This window comes from Mercenaria mercenaria, chromosome 11 (assembly GCF_021730395.1).
Source record: "Mercenaria mercenaria strain notata chromosome 11, MADL_Memer_1, whole genome shotgun sequence".
Lineage (NCBI taxonomy): Eukaryota > Metazoa > Mollusca > Bivalvia > Venerida > Veneridae > Mercenaria > Mercenaria mercenaria.
The window spans coordinates 52,800,958-52,823,361 of NC_069371.1; the positions used below are offsets into that span (position 1 = coordinate 52,800,958).

General features: G+C 35.5%; 1 protein-coding gene and 1 long non-coding RNA gene across 2 annotated transcripts; both read right to left on the reverse strand.

Moving 5' to 3' along the window:
* Positions 1-2,906: 2,906 nt before the first annotated feature.
* LOC123532741 (WSC domain-containing protein 2-like) lies at positions 2,907-22,149 on the reverse strand. The gene is made up of 3 exons (XM_053517441.1): positions 21,795-22,149; positions 20,755-20,885; positions 2,907-3,109 (listed from the first exon to the last, which is right to left on the reverse strand). Exons 1-3 carry the CDS (start codon positions 22,087-22,089, stop codon positions 2,954-2,956), a joined length of 582 nt encoding a protein of 193 aa, XP_053373416.1. The 5' UTR covers positions 22,090-22,149; the 3' UTR covers positions 2,907-2,953.
* On the reverse strand, positions 12,423-19,406 carry LOC128546587 (uncharacterized). Its single transcript, XR_008366044.1, has 2 exons — positions 18,977-19,406; positions 12,423-15,184 (listed from the first exon to the last, which is right to left on the reverse strand). It is a non-coding gene; the product is annotated as an uncharacterized LOC128546587 (long non-coding RNA).
* Positions 22,150-22,404: the final 255 nt, after the last annotated feature.

A 22,404-nucleotide genomic window follows, 5' to 3' on the forward strand; every position in this document is an offset into this window, starting at 1 on the left:
TTTATAGAAAATAATTTGATGAAAATAATTTGATGTTTACAACATAAACACTGTAAACCAATAAGTAATGATTTAATAATGATAAAGGCATTGACTATTACGCTGTGCGTCGTGATAACTGTATTAGCCATTATATAATTATTTGCTTTTATATCGCATTTTCTGCAATGTGTTTATGCAAACTATCACAACAGACTAAAAGTGCCGTGTTGGGGCCGTAAAAGCTAGATCTGCCGTTACTTGGACTCAGTGTTGTTATACTTTCTGTGCCCGGGGTGTTGCACATTTCACTACCTCTCATAAACAGATTAGATTAAAACGACTCTGTTGTTTTATTTGCTTGAAAGCGTTGTATTTTACCAAAGGATCTTCCTATAGATTCTATTAGCTGTCACAACAGCAATCTTTAAGTGTAGAAAGTCTCCATGTACTTGGATTCAGTGTAGTTAATGGTCATAGAGTCAATTTAATATGCTTATATGCACTAACCCTTCTTAACCACTTTCTTAACCAAGTCTGAACATCAGCATCATAGTTTTTACCCGGTATCCCCAGTAAACGATGCTGTTCTACTCAACCGATATCAATGCAGTTAGACCGATATGATAACTCACCATATGCTCATGATAAATAATATCATGCCATGCCTTATTTACAAATAGCTATTACTTCGAATTCTCTTATATAAGCATATGTTTTATACGGTAAATACGAGGGTTGTTCTGAAAGTTCTGATACTCCCTTCATGCGTGGTACCGTCGAATGAAATCGTCTCTTTAGCACTGCATAGCTATGAAGACCACAAATGTGGCTTTTAAATTAAAAAACGGGCACTGTAGTTTTACTTTTTTTGTAAGATGCTTTAGAAAATTTACAAGCACTGCAATTAGGCTATGCTTTGTCCAAAATATTAATTAGAACATTAAACTGTTAACTTTTATTAACCAATTTTATGGCGCTATATTGATATGACTTCAATTTCAAAACTGCTATATCAATATACTAGTAGTTGAATGTTATATATGCTAGAATAGCGTTTCCGCATGTTCATTCTTCAGAATCCCTCGGGATACGTTGGTATCCTCGTCCTTCCAGGCTCGGGCACCAGGCAATCTCTCGGGATTCTGCAGATGTTATAACACGAAAAAAAACATGCGTTATCCCTGCATTAGTAACAAAATTAAAACATTGAATTATTAAACATTTCAAAAGCCTCGTAACTGGAATATTATCGGAAAAAGTTTTGACATTCGATTGTTGCACGTTCGTACATCTATATCCAGCATGGAATATATATATCATTTAAAATGTTGAAAACAGAACTTCCTGCATCTTGACTTCGATCAGTGTCGGTAGTTTCAAAACATCCCTCGTGTCGTATTCATTTTAGTATAAATATAATATATGTACACGTATGTCGAAGACTAACGACAAAAGTTTTTCACCACTAAAAAGCCTTTACCAAAGTCTGAATTCTTCCAAAATGCCATCAAAAACCTGAAAAAAGGAGAAAAAATCATTTCATTTACAAACGTTAAAAAAAGAAGCTGCAAAGTGAAAGTGATTCAGTATGGGGATTTCAGTATTGAATACATGAGTATGTGGTTCTTTAATATTTCGTTTTATATCTGTTCACATGAACATTTATGTGCTTAGCTTACCAATACGTTTGCATGGCAGTCAATTTGTGGAAATAATTTTATTTACTCTCTCTGGAATGTGGTTGGGTTATAGAGTAAGGGTTTGTTCACAATTATTCGATGGTGTTTTAAGCCATTATAATCATACAGTCTGGTGCTATACTATGTTTACTTTATCCTCTATAACAAACACATACGCACAGACGAATGGATGCAGGCCGACTTCCATAAACTGAACAAATCGGCTAACTAACCCACCATTAGTTATTTTGCAAATAACTTAAAAATACTAAAAGTTTTCATTTCTTAAATTTTGCGTAATAGAGCAATGTGTTGTTGAAAAGGTTTAAAAATTATATGCAATTATACAAGTTTGACCTAGATTAAGTTTCAAAATTGTATACAAACATACACGTTTACTTATTAAACGTGCTGTTAATTAAGATTCAAATGCTATACAATCATGCAAGTTTACTCATTTTATGAAATAAGCCCATTTTTAGAAGTCCTAAAATACAATAAAATGTCTAAATTTAAGTAGCGAAAAGTTTCGAGGGAAGAAAATTTGATATTTTTGTGATAATACTACACTTCAGTATTTTTGTGATAATACTACACTTCAGTATTCAGTATACTTTTTTTTTTCTTACTTACAATGGAGCGAGGTAGTAAAATGAATTAGATTTTATATATAATATATATAATTTAAATGACAACATCCACGAACATCTAGATCTTATTTTTGGCAAAACTCTTAGTAATGTTAAGAGGTATTGGCACATTAACAAACGACTGGTTAGAGTTTTATACAATTGTATATTCTTTCACCTTGCTTAGGATAAAACAAAACAACGAAGAAAATAATTGAGCCGTGCCATGAGAAAACCAACATAGTGGGTTTGCGACCAACGCAGTCTGGTCTGGATCCATGCTGGTCGCAAATCCACTATGTTGGTTTTCTCATGGCGCGGCTCATATGTGTTTTCTCCCACAGTAACAGCTATGCAGTTTTAAAGAGACAGAATTCTTAATTATGTTATGCTTATTTTGTAAAACAGTTTCTGTTTGTTGAAGAATATATTTTCAAATAAACCCAGTCGTAAAGAAATCCTTAAAAAATATTTGAACTAAACTCAGGGCCACATTTTAGGTAAAAAAAAGCTCTGCCGTCATAGAGGGATACCCAAATCTTGACAAGATCGTGGCTTGTAATAGCGGCCCCCTGATTTAGCGCCTAGCACTATATCTGACAGAGCCTTACTCCCTCATTCCAAATTAATTACTGAAACTCTTATAAACATAAACTGCCTTCCTTACAATCCTGTACGATAAAGTGAGCCAATATAAAATCCCCCGCATATCTGATTCGCATCTCCAGCACAGGTATAATCACACTCACTCTCCTGTCTCTTCTGAGCCTGCAACTGGGCGATTTCAGCAGTATGGTCACATATGCAGTCTTTACCATACTGTTGAACATTTTGTCATCAGTAAATAGTGAAGTATTGAATTGCAGAAGGTGGATCAAAATACTAAGTAAAAAATCATTTGATATATCAGTGTCTGAAAGACGTTATTTTTACAAAGCCTCTATACGGGCTTAGTCATATTTCGGATTTTAAGAGCCTTTATCTATCGTTTTTCTTCAATTAAATGAAGATATGACATTTGTGGACAAATACCTCGTTTCATTTATTAATATAAAAGCATTTTAATGTTGAGGAGTATATCACCAAAACTAGATATCTGATAAACGAACAATATCTATACAAACAATCAACATACTAGTAACCATTCCTGTCCCGTACTTAGAATATTCTAAAAAAAGCTTTCCGGTTTAAAAATGAATGCCATTTGTAAAAAAAAAATGAAAATAAACAATTGCTGAAAATTACATTCCACTTAGTAATGAGAATTTTCAGCACTGAGACATTATTGCAAATGCATCAAAACAAAGATATGTAACAGTTCTTTGAAAAGTGTGCGCTTTCCAAGGCGTTGAATTGTCCGAAAATGTGGCCCCTTCATACCGTTCTTTTCCGCAATCCAATGTCTTGTACGCCGTATGTCACAGTTTTGCTTCATTATTTTGAAAACCAGCCTTATGCCCAATTCGAAGAAGCGGGGATATATTGCTTTGCGCGCGTCTGTCAGTCGTGTCGGTCCGTCCGTCCGTTGAGTGAACGGTTTCCGCACAATAACCACTTGACTACGAAAAATGCAAACATTGTAGAATGATAGGACGTATTAAGTAGATGATCCTTATTGTGTTTTGTTTTTTTGTTGTTGTTTTTTTTGGTCAGTATTTCAAAGGTCAATGTCACAGAGGACTGAACCCTGAAAACGGTTTCCGTCCAATAACTAGAGAACCATCTGACCAACGACCTTCAAACTTGGTAGCATGACTGGAGTTATAAAGAAAATGAAGTAGATTAGACGAAGTATGAAGTAGATTATCCCTTTTATTGTTTTAGTGATTAGTAGGTCATAGTGATTATGACACTAAAAATGAGACTTTTTAGTAACATTTTAACAGAAAGGACAGTTTTAACAATTGATTATAAATAATTTTCACTGATATGGGCCATGGAATATTATCAAAGTGTAAGTTCCGGTCAGTTGCTCTCCTTCGACCAGTCAAATTTCCCGTAACAAATTAAGTTAGAATTATTTGGTAATAGAATACAATTTCTTTCTGAATATTCATTTATTAACAAAACGCGATAACTGTGGCCTTTATTTACTAATACCGGATCAACCCATAACAATGAAATAGGGAATCAGGTGTACACATTCTATGACAAATATCATAACTTCGCAAAACCGATATAAGTAGCGGCGTGGTCTAGTGGTTAACACGTATGGTTTGTAAGCTTACGGTGCTGGTTCGAATACAGGACGAGTTACTTTTCTAACTTTTCTAACATGTTTTTACCTGGAGAAGAATAAAGGTAAAACTATTTGTATCATGATTTTATCGTGCACTTAAACTGAGTACTTATTGACATTTTTCACAGGATTTCATATTAGAATAGACATTGAATCTATTAACATTGTAAAATAAATAAAAAAAAAAAAGAAAAATGAAACCAATGTTGCGATCGTTAAAAACATTATGAATGAGTAAAAATAATCACAAAAAAAGAAAGGCTCGAACCTACACCATACAAACATAAAAAGAATAGAGGTCCGACACATTGTCCACTAGACTACAAATCAGTTATGAAATAATGCATCGTATCTAGAGTTAAGAATACTACAATATACAAATTAACACTACTTATCGAATAAAACACCTTCTTTACCTGTTTTTGGATTTTACCAAGTACCGTTAAAATAAAATTATCGCGATCCATTAATACCTCTATTTTGTATTGAGGCTGATTGATATGGAAGCGTTAATTGACCCCCGAGTTGACGTGAAAATGACTGACATGTCAGGATAGATTATCTCGACATATCGTGTAATATCGTGGCATCTCGGATATTATTAAGACGTCACGCCAGAACTGATTCTGGTCTTGTTGACAAAGTTTCTACCACAGGTCATAATTTATGCTACGCTTACCTAAATTTACTATGTGGTACGTCTTTATGTAGTCGCAGTAAGGCGACATGCCATTATGTAACGTATCATGTTACTTAGATATAAGTCGACTTGCCATTTGATTAACATGGTTTTGAGGTTACGACCCAACTGTTTTGAGACATACCGCATGTTTAGTGTTCAACCCGTTTACAGTTGGACACTACGCTTCCCTCTTTGATTGCGTCTGACGGAAGAGGGGGAGGACACTATGATGAGCAGTTTTTAAATCCTACCAGGACTGAACTGTTTTGATATTTGTCTTCTGGCCTGTTTCGTCGGGCCCTTAAGGGTGTTTCTCTTGTTGCTCTGTCTTCTGAAAAGGCATTGAGTACATACGTTTTTGGTTCTTAAGGTTTGCTTTTTATATATTTATACACGAGCATTTTTGTGTTTTACATGCCATGCCTTTTTGTTTCCATTACGTGTGTTAGAGATTCACCTGGAGGGGATTACTTTTATTTACACTGTCCCATGTCTTTGAAACATGGTGGGGGTAAGAGTGAGGTTGGGTGCGCACCATAAACCGGTTTAAGCTCCCCAGTGGTGTTTTTGCCACTGACCGTTCCAAGGCGGTGCCCCATTGTGTTCCTTTGTTTGTTCGTTTTGTCCTTGTGTGTTGACTTTGTGTGCGCGCGTGTGTGTATGCTTATTGTTCGTCTTGTCCTTATGTGTTGGCTTTGAGAGTGTGTGTGTGTGTGTGTGTGTGTGTGTGTGTGTTGTTCGTTTTGTCTTGATGTGTAAGCTTTGAGTGTGTGTGTGTGGTGCACGCGTTTGCGTGCTGGGGGGTTCGTTTTGAGGAGGCTGCGCTTTTGGTGCGTGACACTCCCTGTTTGATATTTTTCTTTGTTTTTTTGCTTCCTAAATTTAAACGAGAAAATCACAAGATGAAAATGTCAACAACTTGCACGAACACCAAAGGCAACATAAAGTATTTCTTGAATCCGTGTGTGTTTCAGACAGACGGACGTGTCCATTTCGGTACGTTTATACAATATTATATAAATTAAAATAATAATTCACGATTTTTTAATTGAATTAATTTGTAACCATGAATAGAGTAAAATATAAACATTAGTTTGTGCTAAAAGTGTACAGGTATTTATAAGAAAAGACAGAGGCTTTTCCTTTTGGTCAGACCTTTAGACCCGGGGTTGAAGGGTGCAGTTACCGGACCACTGGGCACCATACACGTATTTTTCTTCAAGATAGGCTTCTGTAGTCTTGTTTATCTGATTGCATACTCCTTTTTTTGTTGTTTCTTTTTTTTTCAATATAATTTTTGAATTGGATTGTGCTCATAACTGTCTGAATTTATCATGAACTTCTGAATTCGCTTCACTGTTAAAGTAAATAACGGTTTCTTACCGAAATCAGCGATAAAATATCATAATCAATATGTCTTCAGTCCGAGTGAGAAGTCATAAAGGAAATATTTACCCTAAAAGCTAAGATATGACAGCAAAGGCCTTTATTATAACTATATATAATTATAACAATTACGGATATTAAGAATATCTAGAGGATAAGGTGTCGGCTGCTAAGTTCAGTGTCGTGGGTTCAAGCCCCACTGGGGTAGCGGCCATGGCTTTCAGGCGGCACGTACAGTACAAGCTGGTAGGAACTACATTTTGGACTATTTTACTACGCTTGCTGTAATCAGTTTTTCCTCCCTTTACAGACGTTTCCCATTTGCATTCATAACGGGAGAATGGAGGAGATGGAAGGTCCTTGTGCTGAATTTAGTAAAGGTTTTTGTGCTGAATTTAGTAAAACAGGTTATTTTCAGATTTCTTTGTGTTTTTATTATTGGTATCATAATTACGTACATATATCTCTACAGAAGTGAAAGTCATTGTAGTTGAAGTTAATGCCTGAAAATGCGGTGTTTGCATCCTCGAGGTATTGAATGAATTATGAATACTTTTTAAAAACTTTTGAATGGAGTGAAATAAAGACAGTCAGCCAGTAACAGATGAAAGCTTATTCAACGTCGCAAACAACACCAGCACAAAGTTCTTGCAACAAACAAGATATTCAGTAATAGATACTTGACTGTGCTTATTTTACGCCTGTTAAAGCCTTAAATGCTGATCAGTGCATTCTAGGAAGCTGTAATTTCAATTTTTTTGGTACGACGCGCGGGATAGAGCCCACTCCTCACTTATAGCACAGTTCACCGAGCTATTGAAACTTTGTATACATATTTAATAGAATAACCTTGTTTGCAACAATGTCATTTATATATTCAGACCACTGGAGGAATTGGTGAGAGACTGGCAATGATGTACTGAACGAGCATTGTGGAAAGACAACAAAGTCAAATGGGGGTATATTTCAAATTCTTGTACATTTTCATTAGTATAATAATTAGATTGCTAAAAAAGCGTTGAAATAATTTGCGATGAAACTTGTAGTTATCATTTTGATTAACTTCTTTGATCAACTAAAGGCATGCAAATGATATATTTTTATAACCAAATTTATTTTGTATGATAATATTTGTTGAAGCTATGTGTTGATATCATTTAGCTATACAGGGATCATTTTAATTACAGTTTAGTTTTTATCTTGTTTCTGTTTTCAGGTTTGTCATAAGCCTAACTTGTGCATAGCCTGCTTTGATAGAGAGCATTCAGGATATTTTCATCTATGTGACCTTACCGCCTGTATATTTTGTACACTACATATTTTTAAAAACAATGTAGGAAGAAATACCCTAAATGTGGGAGTAAAATTGAAGCTGTAAGAAATATTTATAACTAGAAAGTATTTGATAATATAATAGCAATTCTGACATGATTACAATCAAGATAGATACTTGAGAGCGGAAAGCATTTTAAGTTGAACTGTTTACTTCTTTCAATGTAGGACACAATGGAGAATTGTTAACATGCTTTTTGAATTTGGAATATTAGAAACCGATGCCTCTTTGAAATTTATTTATACTGTGAACAGTATTGGATATAAAGGCAACATCTATGTTAAGTTATTGACATCTTATTTTTATATAACGTTGAAGCAGCTATAAAGATTCAACTATGGCTACATCTTGTATCTACTAATTTACAGGACATAAGGCAATATCTATAATGTTAAGTTTGTTTTTGAATCATAATATATCAGGTGAACAAGAGTAAAAGTTGAATAAAAGTCTCCCCGTACATGGACGTAGTGTTGTTATATTTTCGGTACTTTTCGATCATTTTTCACTGTTAAAGAATTCCGCTTAAGCTAGTGGGTGCTAGGACACATAAGGGGAACTGCACATTTCATTACATCTCCATAAACAGAAAAAAATGAAACAGACTGTGTTATTGTGCCTTTTCTTATTACGTTAACAAGATTTTAACCTAATCTTATGAAAAAGTGAACTTGTTCTTATATAAAAGTAATTACTGTGTCCATCTTTCTGTCTGTCTATATATCTGTAGAATTTTGCCATTTCACACATTTTCACGTTACATTTTGTCATATAAAACACTGTGTTACATTGTAAGTAATATGCACTACAATCAAAATCGATACGGTTGTATTTTTTAAATCACTTTTATTACTTTGACATGAATTTGTGAATTTCTAAAAAGGTTTTATGTGTACGTTTTAGATATTAAACAGATAACAAAAGAATAAGTACGCTCCCATCTCCAACCTTTTGTATGCCGGATCCAGATTCTTTTAGAGTGTTATTCTCGTTGCAAAGCATTAGTACACCACATATTACCCTACGTGAATTTTTTATATGGTTTTATACATTAATATACAACAGAGATTATTCACGGAAAGTCATTAAAGTAAACGGTGATTTTACTGCTTTTTGTTTTGCTGGACGCTGGTTCAAATCTTAACACATCCTAGGCCAAAGAATCCATTAAAATGTGACAATTCCCTCGCGAACCACTCGTTGGATTTTTGTCAAACATGGTCTGTAGTATTTCTGTAGGGTCATCTCCCAGAATTATTACAATTGGTATGACAAGACCTTTCTAGAGGACACAATATCTAAAAAAGAGAAAATTCTTAAAACGAAGTCTCCTCGTGAACCGCTTAATGGATTTTAATTTAACTCACTACATAGCATCCTTAAGGTCCTCTCCCACTTTTTAATGAGTGAGCTTTGTCCTTTTTATTGGCAACTGGAGCTAAAATAACAATACCCTCAAATGATTTCTCCCTATGAACGGATTGATGGATATTTATCAAACTTTGGCTGTAGCATCATTGTACGGTCTTCTCCAACATTTGTTCAAGTGGTGGTCTATGCTCCTTAAGGGGCCAGTTGAGCTAAATATGAAAATATATTTGAACAACTTCTTATGAATTGCAGGATGCAGATGACTAGTTTAAAGAACCTTTGGAAACAACCCAGGCCTAGTCCAATTACTTGTGTGTAAATTCCACACAGTTTATAGACCTAGGAAAAATATAGTGTTTGTAATGTTTGTAATCTGTCACATAATAATGCCTCTTGAACTTTCCAGTCTGTTTAAGCTCTGAATTTCAGGTGAGCACTCTTAGACCAAGATGGCATTACACTTCTTTCTTGAGCACAATTCAAAATTACCTAAACTACTGTAAGGATATTGTAAAGGCGAAGAAGTTTAAATTTCATACAGAGAAAGTGCAGTCTAATCTACCTTAATGACCTATTTAAATTTCTCCCTTTATCTGATTTACATATAAAACATTTGTGCAGAGCATATCTCAAAAACAATTAAAAGAGCTTGATAGAAATTCAACATTAATAGATAGTACTGGGAGGACTTGTACTGCAAAAGACCCGTAACTCAGCTTTATTTACTTTTTGAAATAACTCCATTAGATATATCTGTTCTCCGAAAGTAATTTTAAACTTCTCCGAGTGAATCAGAGGTGCAGGACGAATGATTTTAGACACAATGTCTGTTACCAAAATCGTTACACAGAATAAACCCCACGCCCGGGGATCGTATTCACGACCCCGCGTTCTGTAGTACCATTATGTTGAATACTATGAGTGCAATAGCTTTGAAACTACACACGGTGATATATTGTCATTATACGAGTATGTTATGACCCTTTTTATACTTAAGAACATCGAAAATATTTTTGTATGTTTTACTCTACTGTAATAATGAGAACAATAGCTTTTAAACTATGCACACTCATCATTATTAAGTTTGCCAGGAACCATAACTCCTGCACACATTTTTCAGAATTATGGCCTTTTCTGTACTATGTTTATACATAATTTATATCAGGTCGATTGTGAAGGAAGTTCTACAACTTATAAAAACCACTCTCGACACCTCATTCGTGATGGAATGAGAGAAGAAGCCATTTTCCCTTTTTATGCTTACCGCTAAGCAAGGAAGCTACAGGAACCATTTTTTATGTCTTTGGTATGACGCGGCCGGGGGTCGTGCCCACGACTTCCCGCCCTGGAAGCGGACGGTCTACCACCAGGCTATTGAATTTCCTAATTAAAACTTTTGTTTACGGTCTACTTTACTTGAATACTATATGGGTCATTGCTTTAAAATGTATCATTATTAGTCATGAATGCAGGCCAAGAACATAAATTTTGTCGGAACTGAGACCTAATTTGCACTAAGAATTTTTTTGTAGGCTCACTTTTCTTGAATACTGTAATAGTTGCGCTTTATTAATGTCTTTGCCTAAAGCATAAGTGCGAAAGGAATTTTATTTTCATTGCATACAAAAGAAGACATTGTTACAAGAATACAAGATACAAGATACAAGAAACTTTATTTAACGTCGGATATGAAATTAACAATTAACATTAGCTTAAAGCTCTTTCCCGGCAAACAAATGATATAGTAATAACAAAATAAAATGAAAAAATAAAACAGTTGTAAAGAAAAAGCACAGTCATAAAAGAGCAAGGGAAGTAACGCTGTAACAGTACATATACATTACTGACTTTGTTACTCCCCTTCAAAGCAAAATTCAGTTTAAACATACATGCTGAAAAGAGGGATACAAAATAAATAAGCAAAATAAAAATTTAGTTAATTACAAATAAGTAGATGACATATGGGTATTGTGGCAAGTGTAAAACAAAAACCCTATCAAAGTAAGTGTCCCAAAAAACTACCGAAAGAAAAGTGTAGATTTGGGGAAAGGGCCTGGAGGGATCATTCACTTCACCACACCCATATCTGTCATCTACCCTAGGTCACATTCATATCATTTTACCTCGACTGGCTACGCCAGCGGTACGGCCACTCCACACGGGCTGAAGCTACACCAGACGAGGAAAAAAGAATCAAACAAGTTAAAACATAAAAAACACAACAACTTACAGTACATATTTACATAAAATTAACTAAACTAAGACAAAATAAGAGAGGAGCACATTATTAATAATAGGCTTTTAAAGCACATGCAAACTAATACTAGGGAAACTAAACTAAAACTATAAGATGCAACTAAGAAAGTAAAAAAAAATGAGGCATGAAGAATATAATACAGAAAAAAAGTAAAACCTGTGGGAAAGCTGCTGATCTTGACCTAGGCCTAAAATCTGCCATAAAAGTAATTATATAAAAAAACTGATTGTTGGAAAGTGGACATTTCAAGAACGACACCTCCACCATGTATAGATTTTGAGTCAACTGCGTTTATTTTACTCATACACGGGCTGCCATATTTACTTGAAACTTTTGAAAGGAATTATTTATTTTATATTGTAATATCCCCTTTAATGATGTCAATGGTTAGTTACCATATGATATAATTTGTCGTAAAGTTTCATTAGGTCTATATTACTAAGAAGCGCGTAGCAGTTCTTTGCGTTTTTGGTGTAACTTTTTTTCGCAGTCATTTGTTCAATTTATTATCAGATACATCTGCTATATAATAAAATCTGTAAAAAGATAAGCATTAAAGTATTTGGGCAGATCTCTTCTAGCCTTTAATATTCACAATGACAACTTATGATTGATAATTGATCGTATTATAATAATTTCTGCAATTTTTAAGGCACACACAACAAATATGGATGCAGATGATGCCTAAGACAGGCCAATGATGCTCAAAAGGCATAGGGTCGTTTCAAGCATATTTTCTCGATCTTTTTGTACACTTGGGACAATAAGGCATTGTAAACAGCATCTCTTCTCTAACAACATTGAACGAATCCATTTTCTCTGACATTCTTCCATTGAAACATGCTATTCAGTGAATTAAGAAAGCAAATTTCTATTGTTTATTTACTGAATAACAGTTCAGTCATAAGCGGTGGTTTCATTTTATCTGCCTTATACAGTTTTGTGCAACATGTAACAATATAAAATTCAAGCATCACATTTAAAAGAAAAATCAAAGCACATTTAAAGGGAATTCCGGTAGTTTTTTTATGCGCATGTTTCTGCGCAGCCTACACCATCTATGGAAAATTGAAGTGAAGTCAACATTTCTTGAAACATGTTACAGACAATCTTAAATGTGAGGAATCTTGAATAAAATAATATTTTTAATAAGTTTTATCAGTAATCAAATGTTGATACTGGTTTATGTTGTATTGGCATGAATCATGCCTCACATGTATCTTGCCATTTTTGTGGCTGTATTTTGACAGCGCACGTTAGTACAAAGACAGTGCTGTTTATATAGTGTTAGACATTTAAGTTAACTTTGTATTAATAAGACAAAATAGCCTTTCAGATTATTCAGTATTCAATTACAGAAAGAATTAAGAATTTTTAAACTTCTTTTTAGCTTCTGGCAGATATACATGTAATCAACTTAGTCAGGTTCGCGCCATTTTTCGTCCGCACAGGTGTTGCATTCAAGCGGCCTTAACATAAAATTTAGCCCGGTGACCCATACTTTTTTTTCCATTTTTATTTTAACAATTCAATTGTTTATTCACAATGAAAACAGGAAAAAATTTCTAGAAACAGCTTTTTCAAAATTAAAAAAAAAATAAAGTTCTTTACTATGAGTATTTTCCATTAAAGTGGCATTATGCGCATCTTACTGCACATACTGTGTTTTTGGGGGGAATGTTTTATAAAAGCAATTTTCGGTTGCTGTACTTTTAAATGCGTTAAATTAACGATAATGCCGCATAAATAATTGAAGTTGATGCTTTAGAAATAAGGTTATCGGACAAATGAAATTATAGTTCTTTTCTGCAATCTTCTACGTAGTGATTTCCCTTACCTAAAGGTGGAGATTTCTATAGTTGAAGGGAAACAACTCCTGCGTGCAGTTTGACTTTTCAAAAAAAGACTGCCCCAGTCAAAATAAGAAAAGTCATATTTGGAAAGTTATTATTTCGTACTGGTAACGGACGAGTTTGGTTTATTGGGTTAAAAGCTATAATTTCCTCCACCCTTTTTACACACACATCTATTTCAGCTGATTTTGTACTTGAAAAATGCTCATATTTCCACTTTAAAAAAAGTTCACAAAAGTGAATATGAAACCAGATTTTCATCTATTTGTACGCATAATTATAATGATATTGTATTACAAATATGACTATGATATGAAATAAGTATATAATAGAATATGTAAAAAGATTTAACCTTATTGTGCTGTCTTTATGCATACTTTGGTTTGTATTTATAAAAAAAGCAAACAATCATGAAAATGTTGAAAAGTCGCTATCAGTTTCAGCAACATTGGGTGTTTTCAAAACATTTTTTTCACAAAAACAAGCCTGGTGACCCATTGTTTTTATTTGTTCATTGTTTTCAGCACAAATTTTCCTAACATATATGTGAATTTGAAAAACATCTGTGAAAGAAAAAAACTATACAACATATAGTGGTACTACAAAATAGCCAATTATTATAATTAGATTGTTCACCATATTTTTAACATTTCATATTAGTTAGCATCTCTTGCAATGTTAGTGATAGTGTTCAAGGAAGACAACTAATTCTGACACTAAACGGTAGTCTTGCATATTTCTAAAAGAAGCATTACATATATAGATCTACAACCAGTTAAGGTACATTGTTTTGCACTGTTACTTGACTATTCAAACTTTTCTTTGTCCAAATGAATCAGTTTGTTTTCGAGCACTTGCAAAAAAGTATCCTTCTGCTGCCTTTACGTATGTTAGGGTTTCACCTGACGGGGATAACTGTCTTGTGACTCTGGAACATGGTGGGGTAAGAATGAGGTAAATCAGTTTAAACTCCCCGGTGGTGGTTTTGCCACTGACCATCCAAAGGTGGTGCCCCATTGTTTTCCTGTATTTGTTTGTTTTGTGCTTGTGTGTTTATTTTGTGTTTGAGTGTGTGTGGTGTGCGAGTGTTTTTCCTTGTTTTTTGGATCTCCTGTCTATTTAAAATGCTCGTTCTATCCGAAATACTATCACCATAATAGTGTCTTAATGCCATTTGAAAATCTGATGCAATAACTGCACGAACAACTCTCGGAACTTAAAAGTATAGACTTAATATAGTCAGCCAATCTTTGGCAGATCTTTTTAAGATACTCGTAACCTAAGTACTTTTCCTGAGTTTTCCACCTACATTGTATAGCCATATGCACTGAAATTCCAAAAGTTTTAACATTTAGGTGATCGTCTAAATGCATGCCCACTTTTGATATATGTAGGTCTGTGTAACAGACGTTTTGAAATCACATCAATGTATCCATGGTCCTTAATATATGCCTGGCTATTTCTTGCGATTCTTTCACTCTGTCTGATGACTTAAACATGCTCCATATTATGCCATCTGTTGCAAAGCTTTCTAACTTCATTTATTACATATGGTGACGTAGAACCAGCCCTATATCTCCTCACCCCAAGGCGCCCGACAGTTTGTCTTGCATGTCGAAGAGTTACCACAATGTTATGTGTAAAAAATAAACTAAACTGTAACTTTCCATGTAAATATCCAAGCCGGAAATATTAAGTAACTAACACATCTTTGAACTTGTTGACACCAAACCAGGCAACACAGCTTTCACAAAAGAACAGGCAAACATATAACTGAAATGACAAAACAGATTTTTTTGATTACAATGTATATCCATAATTATACATTTTCTACATTTTATATAATGAGCTACTTCGTTGTATATTAGCAAGGTAGAAAAGGGGAAGGAACACCTAGCCACACGTTGATAAATATGGAATCAATAATCTAACCACTCAGCACTTATTTTTGCTTAATCAGAAAAAATTATCAAAACGACATGGCAGTCTGACGTTTAAGAAAATGGCTTTAAAAAAGGAGGCAACCAATTTAGTTTGTTTGTTTGTTTGTTTTGGGTTTAACGCCGTTTTTTAACAGTATGTAACGGCGGGCAGGTAACCTAACCAGTGTTCCTGGATTCTGTACCAGTACTAACCTGTTCTCCGTAAGTAACTGTCAACTTCCCCAGATGAATCAGAGGTGGAGGACTAATGATTTAAGATACAATGTCGTTTATCAAATAGTCACGGAGAACATACGCCCTTCCCGAGGATCGAACTCGCGACCCCGCGATTCGTAGACCAACGCTCTACCTACTGAGCAAAGCGGTCAGGATACAGCTAGTTAAGTGATTATTACTTTTCGATGCACATGCAATGAAAACTAGAAAATGCCTTTGTAAAAACGCGCATGTCTCCCCAAATGCAAAGTCCTATAGGCAAGAAGTCAATAGGGGTCAGGAGCGAAAGTCAAAGAGACACTGATGGTTGGCTGCAATAGGGATCATCTACTTGGCATGTCCCGCTAAATTTCAACACTCTTGGCCTAGTGGTTCTCAAGTCACTGTTCAGGCTCCTGTGACCTTGACCTTTGATCAAGTGACCTCAAAATAAATAGGGGTCATCTACTCTGCATGTCCAATCATCCTATTAAGTTTCAACATTGTAGGTCAAGTGGTTCTCAAGTTATTTCCAAAAAATGATTTTACATGAACATGCCACTGTGACCTTGACCTTTAATAGACTGACCCCAAAATCAATAGGAGTCATCTACTTTGCATGTTCAATCATCTTATGAAGTTTCAACATTCTGGGTCAAGTGGTTCTCAAGTTATTGATCGGAACTGGTTATCAATGTTCAGGCCCCTGTGACCTTGAGCTTTAAATGAGTGACCCCAAAACCAATAGGGGTCATTTACTCTGCATGAACAATCATCCTATGAAGTTTCAACATTCTGGGTCGAGAGGTTCTCAAGTTATTGATTGGAAATGGTTTTCCATGTTCAGGCCCCTGTGGCCTTGACCTTTAACAGAGTGACCCTAAAATCGTTAGGGGTCATCTACTCTGCATGATCAATCATCCTATGAAGTTTCATCATTCTGGGTCAAGTGGTTCTCAAGTTACTGACCGGAAATGGTTTTCAATATTCAGGCCCCTGTGACCTTGACCTTTCACAGAGTGACCCCAAAATCGTTAGGAGTCATCTACTCTGCATGACCAATCATCCTATTAAGTTTCAACATTCTGGGTCAAGTGGTTCTCAAGTTACTGACCGGAAATGGTTTTCAATGTTCAGGCCCCTTTGACCTTGACCTTTGATGGAGTGACCCCAAAATCAATAGGGGTCATCTACTCTTCATGACAAATCATCCTATGAAGTTTCAACAATCGGCGTCAAGTGGTTCTCTAGTTATTGATCGGAAATGGTTTTCAATGTTCAGGCCCCTGTGACCTTGACCTTTGACGGAGTGACCCCAAAATCAACAGGGGTCATCTACTCTTCATGATCAATCATCCTATGAAGTTTCAACATTCTGGGTCAAATGGTTCTCTAGTTATTGATCGGAAATGGTTTTCAATGTTCAGGCCCCTGTGACCTTGACCTTTGACAGAGTGACCCCAAAATCAATAGGGGTCATCTACTCTTCATGACCAATCATACTATGAAGTATCAACATTCTGTGTCAAATGGTTCTCTAGTTATTGATCGGAACTGGTTATCAATGTTCAGGCCCCTGTGACCTTGACCTTTAAATGAGTGACCCCAAAACCAATAGGGGTCATTTACTCTGCATGAACAATCATCCTATGAAGTTTCAACATTCTGGGTCGAGAGGTTCTCAAGTTATTGATTGGAAATGGTTTTCCATGTTCAGGCCCCTGTGGCCTTGACCTTTAACAGAGTGACTCTAAAATCGTTAGGGGTCATCTACTCTGCATGATCAATCATCCTATGAAGTTTCATCATTCTGGGTCAAGTGGTTCTCAAGTTACTGACCGGAAATGGTTTTCAATATTCAGGCCCCTGTGACCTTGACCTTTCACAGAGTGACCCCAAAATCGTTAGGAGTCATCTACTCTGCATGACCAATCATCCTATTAAGTTTCAACATTCTGGGACAAGTGGTTCTCAAGTTACTGACCGGAAATGGTTTTCAATGTTCAGGCCCCTTTGACCTTGACCTTTGATGAAGTGACCCCAAAATCAATAGGGGTCATCTACTCTTCATGACAAATCATCCTATGAAGTTTCAACAATCGGCGTCAAGTGGTTCTCTAGTTATTGATCGGAAATGGTTTTCATGTCAGGCCCTGTGACCTTGACCTTGCGGTACCAAATCATAGGGTCATCTATCTTCATGATCATCATCTATGGAACATCGGGTCAAGTGGTCTAGTTTGCGAAGGTTCAATGTTCAGGCCCCTGTGACCTTGACCTTTGACAGAGTGACCCCAAAATCAATAGGGGTCATCTACTTTTCATGACTAATCATACTATGAAGTATCAACATTCTGTGTCAAATGGTTCTCTAGTTATTGATCGGAAATGGTTTTCAATGTTCAGGCTCCTGTGACATTGACCTTTGACGGAGTGACCCCAAAAACAATAGGGGTCGTCTACTCCATCAGCCCTACAACCCTATGAAGTTTGAAGGTTCTAGGTCAAATGGTTCTCCAGTTATTTCTCGGAAATAAAGTGTGACGTACGGACGGACGGACGGACGGAAGGACGGGCGTTCTAACGAAACGGTCTTTATGTGACTCCCCCATTGTTCTCTCTATTGTTCTAACAGTGACATAAAAAGAAAAATAGTCACATAAACAGAATGGAATGAATGACATCAAAGAGAAAGTACCGTTATGCAGTCACTTAACCATCATTTCGCGGGCACAGACGGACGGACAGGGCAAAAACAATATGTCTCCTGGGGGAGACATAATAAATCAGTCCCAATGTCAAAAAAACCTTCGTGAACTAGCAATTTGAACATAAATTTGGTTATTTTGCATAACATTTTGCAAGAACTTGACAGAAATATCAAAACATTTTATTTTCATTTTTTTAAAATAAAAATAAGTTGTAATTCTCATTCGAGAGCAGCACTTTTTTATTTTCCTTATCACTTTGGGCTAGAAAAGTATCTCAAGATATTCAATATATCACATATTCGAAACGTCTAGAATTTTCTAAATCCGGTAACAATTATTCATAAAAATAATAAATATCAGGATTACACAATTTCAAATAAATTTTTACGGGATCCGGAGTCAATGATATGACCAGCCTGAAATTTCTTAGGGATATTGCCAAACGAATACTGAAAGAGTGATGGCATTCCTGTTGGAATCAGAAGACTTACTGATGAAATCAGAACATTGAATTAAAGAAAGATCATTGCCTTACTAGTCGCATCCTGCGAATGATATCGCCTTCCGCCAAAACCATAAGCAATAATGTTAATGGAAAGTTATGGTCTTTACAGCTTAAATAATATTATTATAAATAATGAAATATGAGAATAAGAACATTAACAACAACAACAGCAACAACAACAATAATAATAGTACAAGCATGAAATAATTACCGTAGTTTTATGCAGCCATTGCTTCCAACAAAAACGGCAGAATTCCAAAGCTAATACAAAACTACCGACATTTTGCTTAATTTTCTTTAAATAATACAAGGTATCTGCTCACGACGTGTAAATATTTTACAAGAAAACAAGGTATATCACAGTATATTAACATAAAATAGAACGTTATTCACATATTCATGATGTCTATTTGATTATGTAGCATGCCGTCCTATTTTCCTGTGTGAAACAATTTTGTATGACACCAGTTATGTCAACAATCGAGTAAATTTAGGTAAGCGTAGCATAAATTATGACCAGTGGTAGAAACTTTGTCAACAAGACAAGAATCAGTTCTGGCGTGTCGTCTTAATAATTTTCGAGATGCCACGATATAACACGATATATCGAGATAATCTATCCTGACATGTCCGTCATTTTCACGTCAACTCGGGGGTCAATTAACGCTTCCATAGATTGAGGATATCTTATTATTCCGTGATGGTTTGCGTGCAGTTTATGTAGTGCATTTCGTTTTGTCATCCAGGTGTGCATGTAAACACGCCATAATTAAATTTCTAAGTTTCGTAGTGTCGTCTTGGCGAGCGCATTAATGCGACAAAAAGAAACATTTTATTTCACGCTGGCGCACACCATTGACAAAATTTCGTATTGGCGCTCGCGTTAAGGTATTTCTGCACGTTAAATAAACCGGCAGTGACGGCGTAATGTAATTATCCGAAAAAAACGTAGAATAAAGCCTGGATTCGGCGTACGGAAATGAAAATAATATTATGAATTAATGGCAACCTGTGAGTACATTAATTACAATGACACCGTTGCTATCTTTTTCAAGTTAAATTATGATATTGAAACATCTGACACGTTAAATAATTCAAACTAATGTTTTAAAATTAGCGCGAAATGTGCGGTTCACTTTAATCATGGTCAAATATCTCAAAAATAAGCACACGGACCTATATATTTTATAACATCATAGGCTTCATGTTTATTTACAACTGTGAGAAGTTTCATTAAAGTCTACATTGTAGAAAATGTCTATTCGCGAAAATGTTATGGAAGTATGATTTAACCACAGACTCCCATTATGAAACATTGCGTGAGGTCCAACTTTTTCAAATCAGTCCGACAAAAAAAATCAAGAGAACGATCCTATCATTTTTATATTTCCTGAATTTCTTAAGTATATTCGTAAGTTTGGAAAAATCAGAGTCTTATCAAATTCTCCATTGTAGACAAAATTTCGATCCGAACGTGAATAACTACCTTAAGACTCAAAAAAGATTTTCTTCGTGTTGCGATCGCGTGCACACCGGGATGACACAACGAAATGTGCGACATAGCTGTGTGCATGTCAACGCAACATGAAACATTTTTTCGCGCAGTAACGACACACAGAACTTTCAAAATTCCTTATAGCGAGCTGGGGCCCGCACCAGAATTTTACAACGTAATATGCTACAAAGAAACGCATACTACCAATAATAGCTCGCCTAATTAACAAACTATCGGCAAAATAGACCCCGCTCCCACTACTGTGAGCTCAATGTAAATGCAGCTCTTTTTCATTTCATTGTTTTGAAATTTGCTTGAAAATTTCTTGTTTTAGTGAATGTTTGATATTCATATTTTGCTCGGTCGGTACCTTATAATTTAAAACTTTTATTAACATTATATTTGTTCCAGTAAATTGATTTGATTACTTTTGGTGCTTACTAATCTCAGATTCAAGTTCACATTCAAAGGCTCATCATTATTACACTACTTACTTGTGTCATTGTGTACTCATAGCCTCCGCTGAGACAGAAGTTAAGGCAAAATTGTGTAGTCATTGATGTGTTACGTACGGTAGATCCGCTTAGAATACGAGGTTGGTCATAGTAACATCCGATATACTCATCTGAAAACCAGACAAAAAAGTGTTTGGCTAACATGGGGAGCTCTGGTTTATTGCGTTTTATCTCAAGTCTAAATATTTTTCAAGTATAACAGTAATGAGGCCAGTAAAGAAACTCTCTGCAAAATAAAAGGCATTATTCTGAATTAAAAGAAAACAAAACAAATGTCAATTAGTTTTGAAACAACCAAGAACCATGTTTTTGGTCCATTAAACCATTTCGTAACAGGGACTGATTCTCAAACGATATGCAGAGACCGTGATCATGCTAGATATTTAACAATGGCCCAAAACAAAAAAGAGGTACATAATGCCCTAGATCGCTCACTTGGATTATGCTGCTCGCATGTACAGTTTTGGAAGAATTACCCAAGAAATATCGTTGTAATCTTTTTTTAACTTGCCTTCTGTTTCTGACGAGAAGACTTATAAAGTTTCCAATTATACATATAGGTGATACTGGCGGTCATGTTTTTTGACGAATCGAAATAATTTGAATATTTTAGGTAATGGGTCACACATGGCCAATTTGTGAAATTATTTAATCGGGTCAACAGTTTCTGAGAGGGAGATAAAGTTTCCACTAAATACATATACGGAAATATGACCACGCCCCCTGGCAGCCATATTCATTTAATAAATAATTTATAGGAAAATAGTGCTTTATCACTATTTGTACACGATGGGCGGTTATACGTCGGGCGTAATAATTTCACGAGGGCGCAGCCCTGATATACACAAAGCTTTTTTTCCTGGGAAGAACCAGTACTGGTCTCACAGTTAGATGGGAGATACTCATTGACAACTCAGAAACCTCCAGTGGCTGTACCTGCATTCGAAGCCTGGACCTCTGAATTGACAGTCAAATGCATAACCACCGGGCCATAAGCAAGTAAAACGTTAGACACTTACGTCCACGTATGTAAAACTTTGAACTGTTCTGTCCATTAACTCCCTCGAAAGAACTGCATCCAATACACTGGCGAGTCTCTTGATAGAACACCATGCTCTTGCAAGCTATGTCATCCATACAATTTATTGCACATGCAATGGCGTTGCCAGTTTTATAGAAAATGATATTATCCTCATGGCACTTGTATCCGTTCAAGGCAGTATCCGCAACAAAAGTTCGTGACCTAATGAATGATGCATCATAGAATTTATATAAAAGAACACAAGTGATAAATGAAACAATTGTCTTCGTCATGATTTTTGTACGAGTTTTAGTTTATCAACTATATACCTCGCTGTTACCGTCTTGACAACATTGCTCTATATCCAGTCAAACACAATATACAGATATAGTGACTGAAATAACATGATTATTCACGGTTCAGCAATGCGTTATTGTTTCATGAATAATTTAAAAGCATGCAATAAAATTGTTATAAGGGTTTGAAGAATGTTTGTTACGGATTTACAAACAGCGTATTTTTTATGGTAACAGACAATAAGACAGGTCCATGTTACTTACCGATAGGCTACAGATGATTATGGATTGGGTTTATTTACTGGACATATT

What these genes read in the sequence shown, in the direction of transcription:
- LOC123532741 (XM_053517441.1), bottom strand. Translation starts at nt 22,089, where the DNA reads ATGACGAAGACAATTGTTTCATTTATCACTTGTGTTCTTTTATATAAA. An exon ending in AAAGTTTTACATACGTGGAC is followed by an intron (nt 20,886 to 21,794) that starts GTAAGTGTCTAA and finishes TCTGGTTTTCAG; the next exon opens with ATGAGTATATCGGATGTTAC. An exon ending in ATGAGTACACAATGACACAA is followed by an intron (nt 3,110 to 20,754) that starts GTAAGTAGTGTA and finishes AATGTTCAACAG; the next exon opens with TATGGTAAAGACTGCATATG.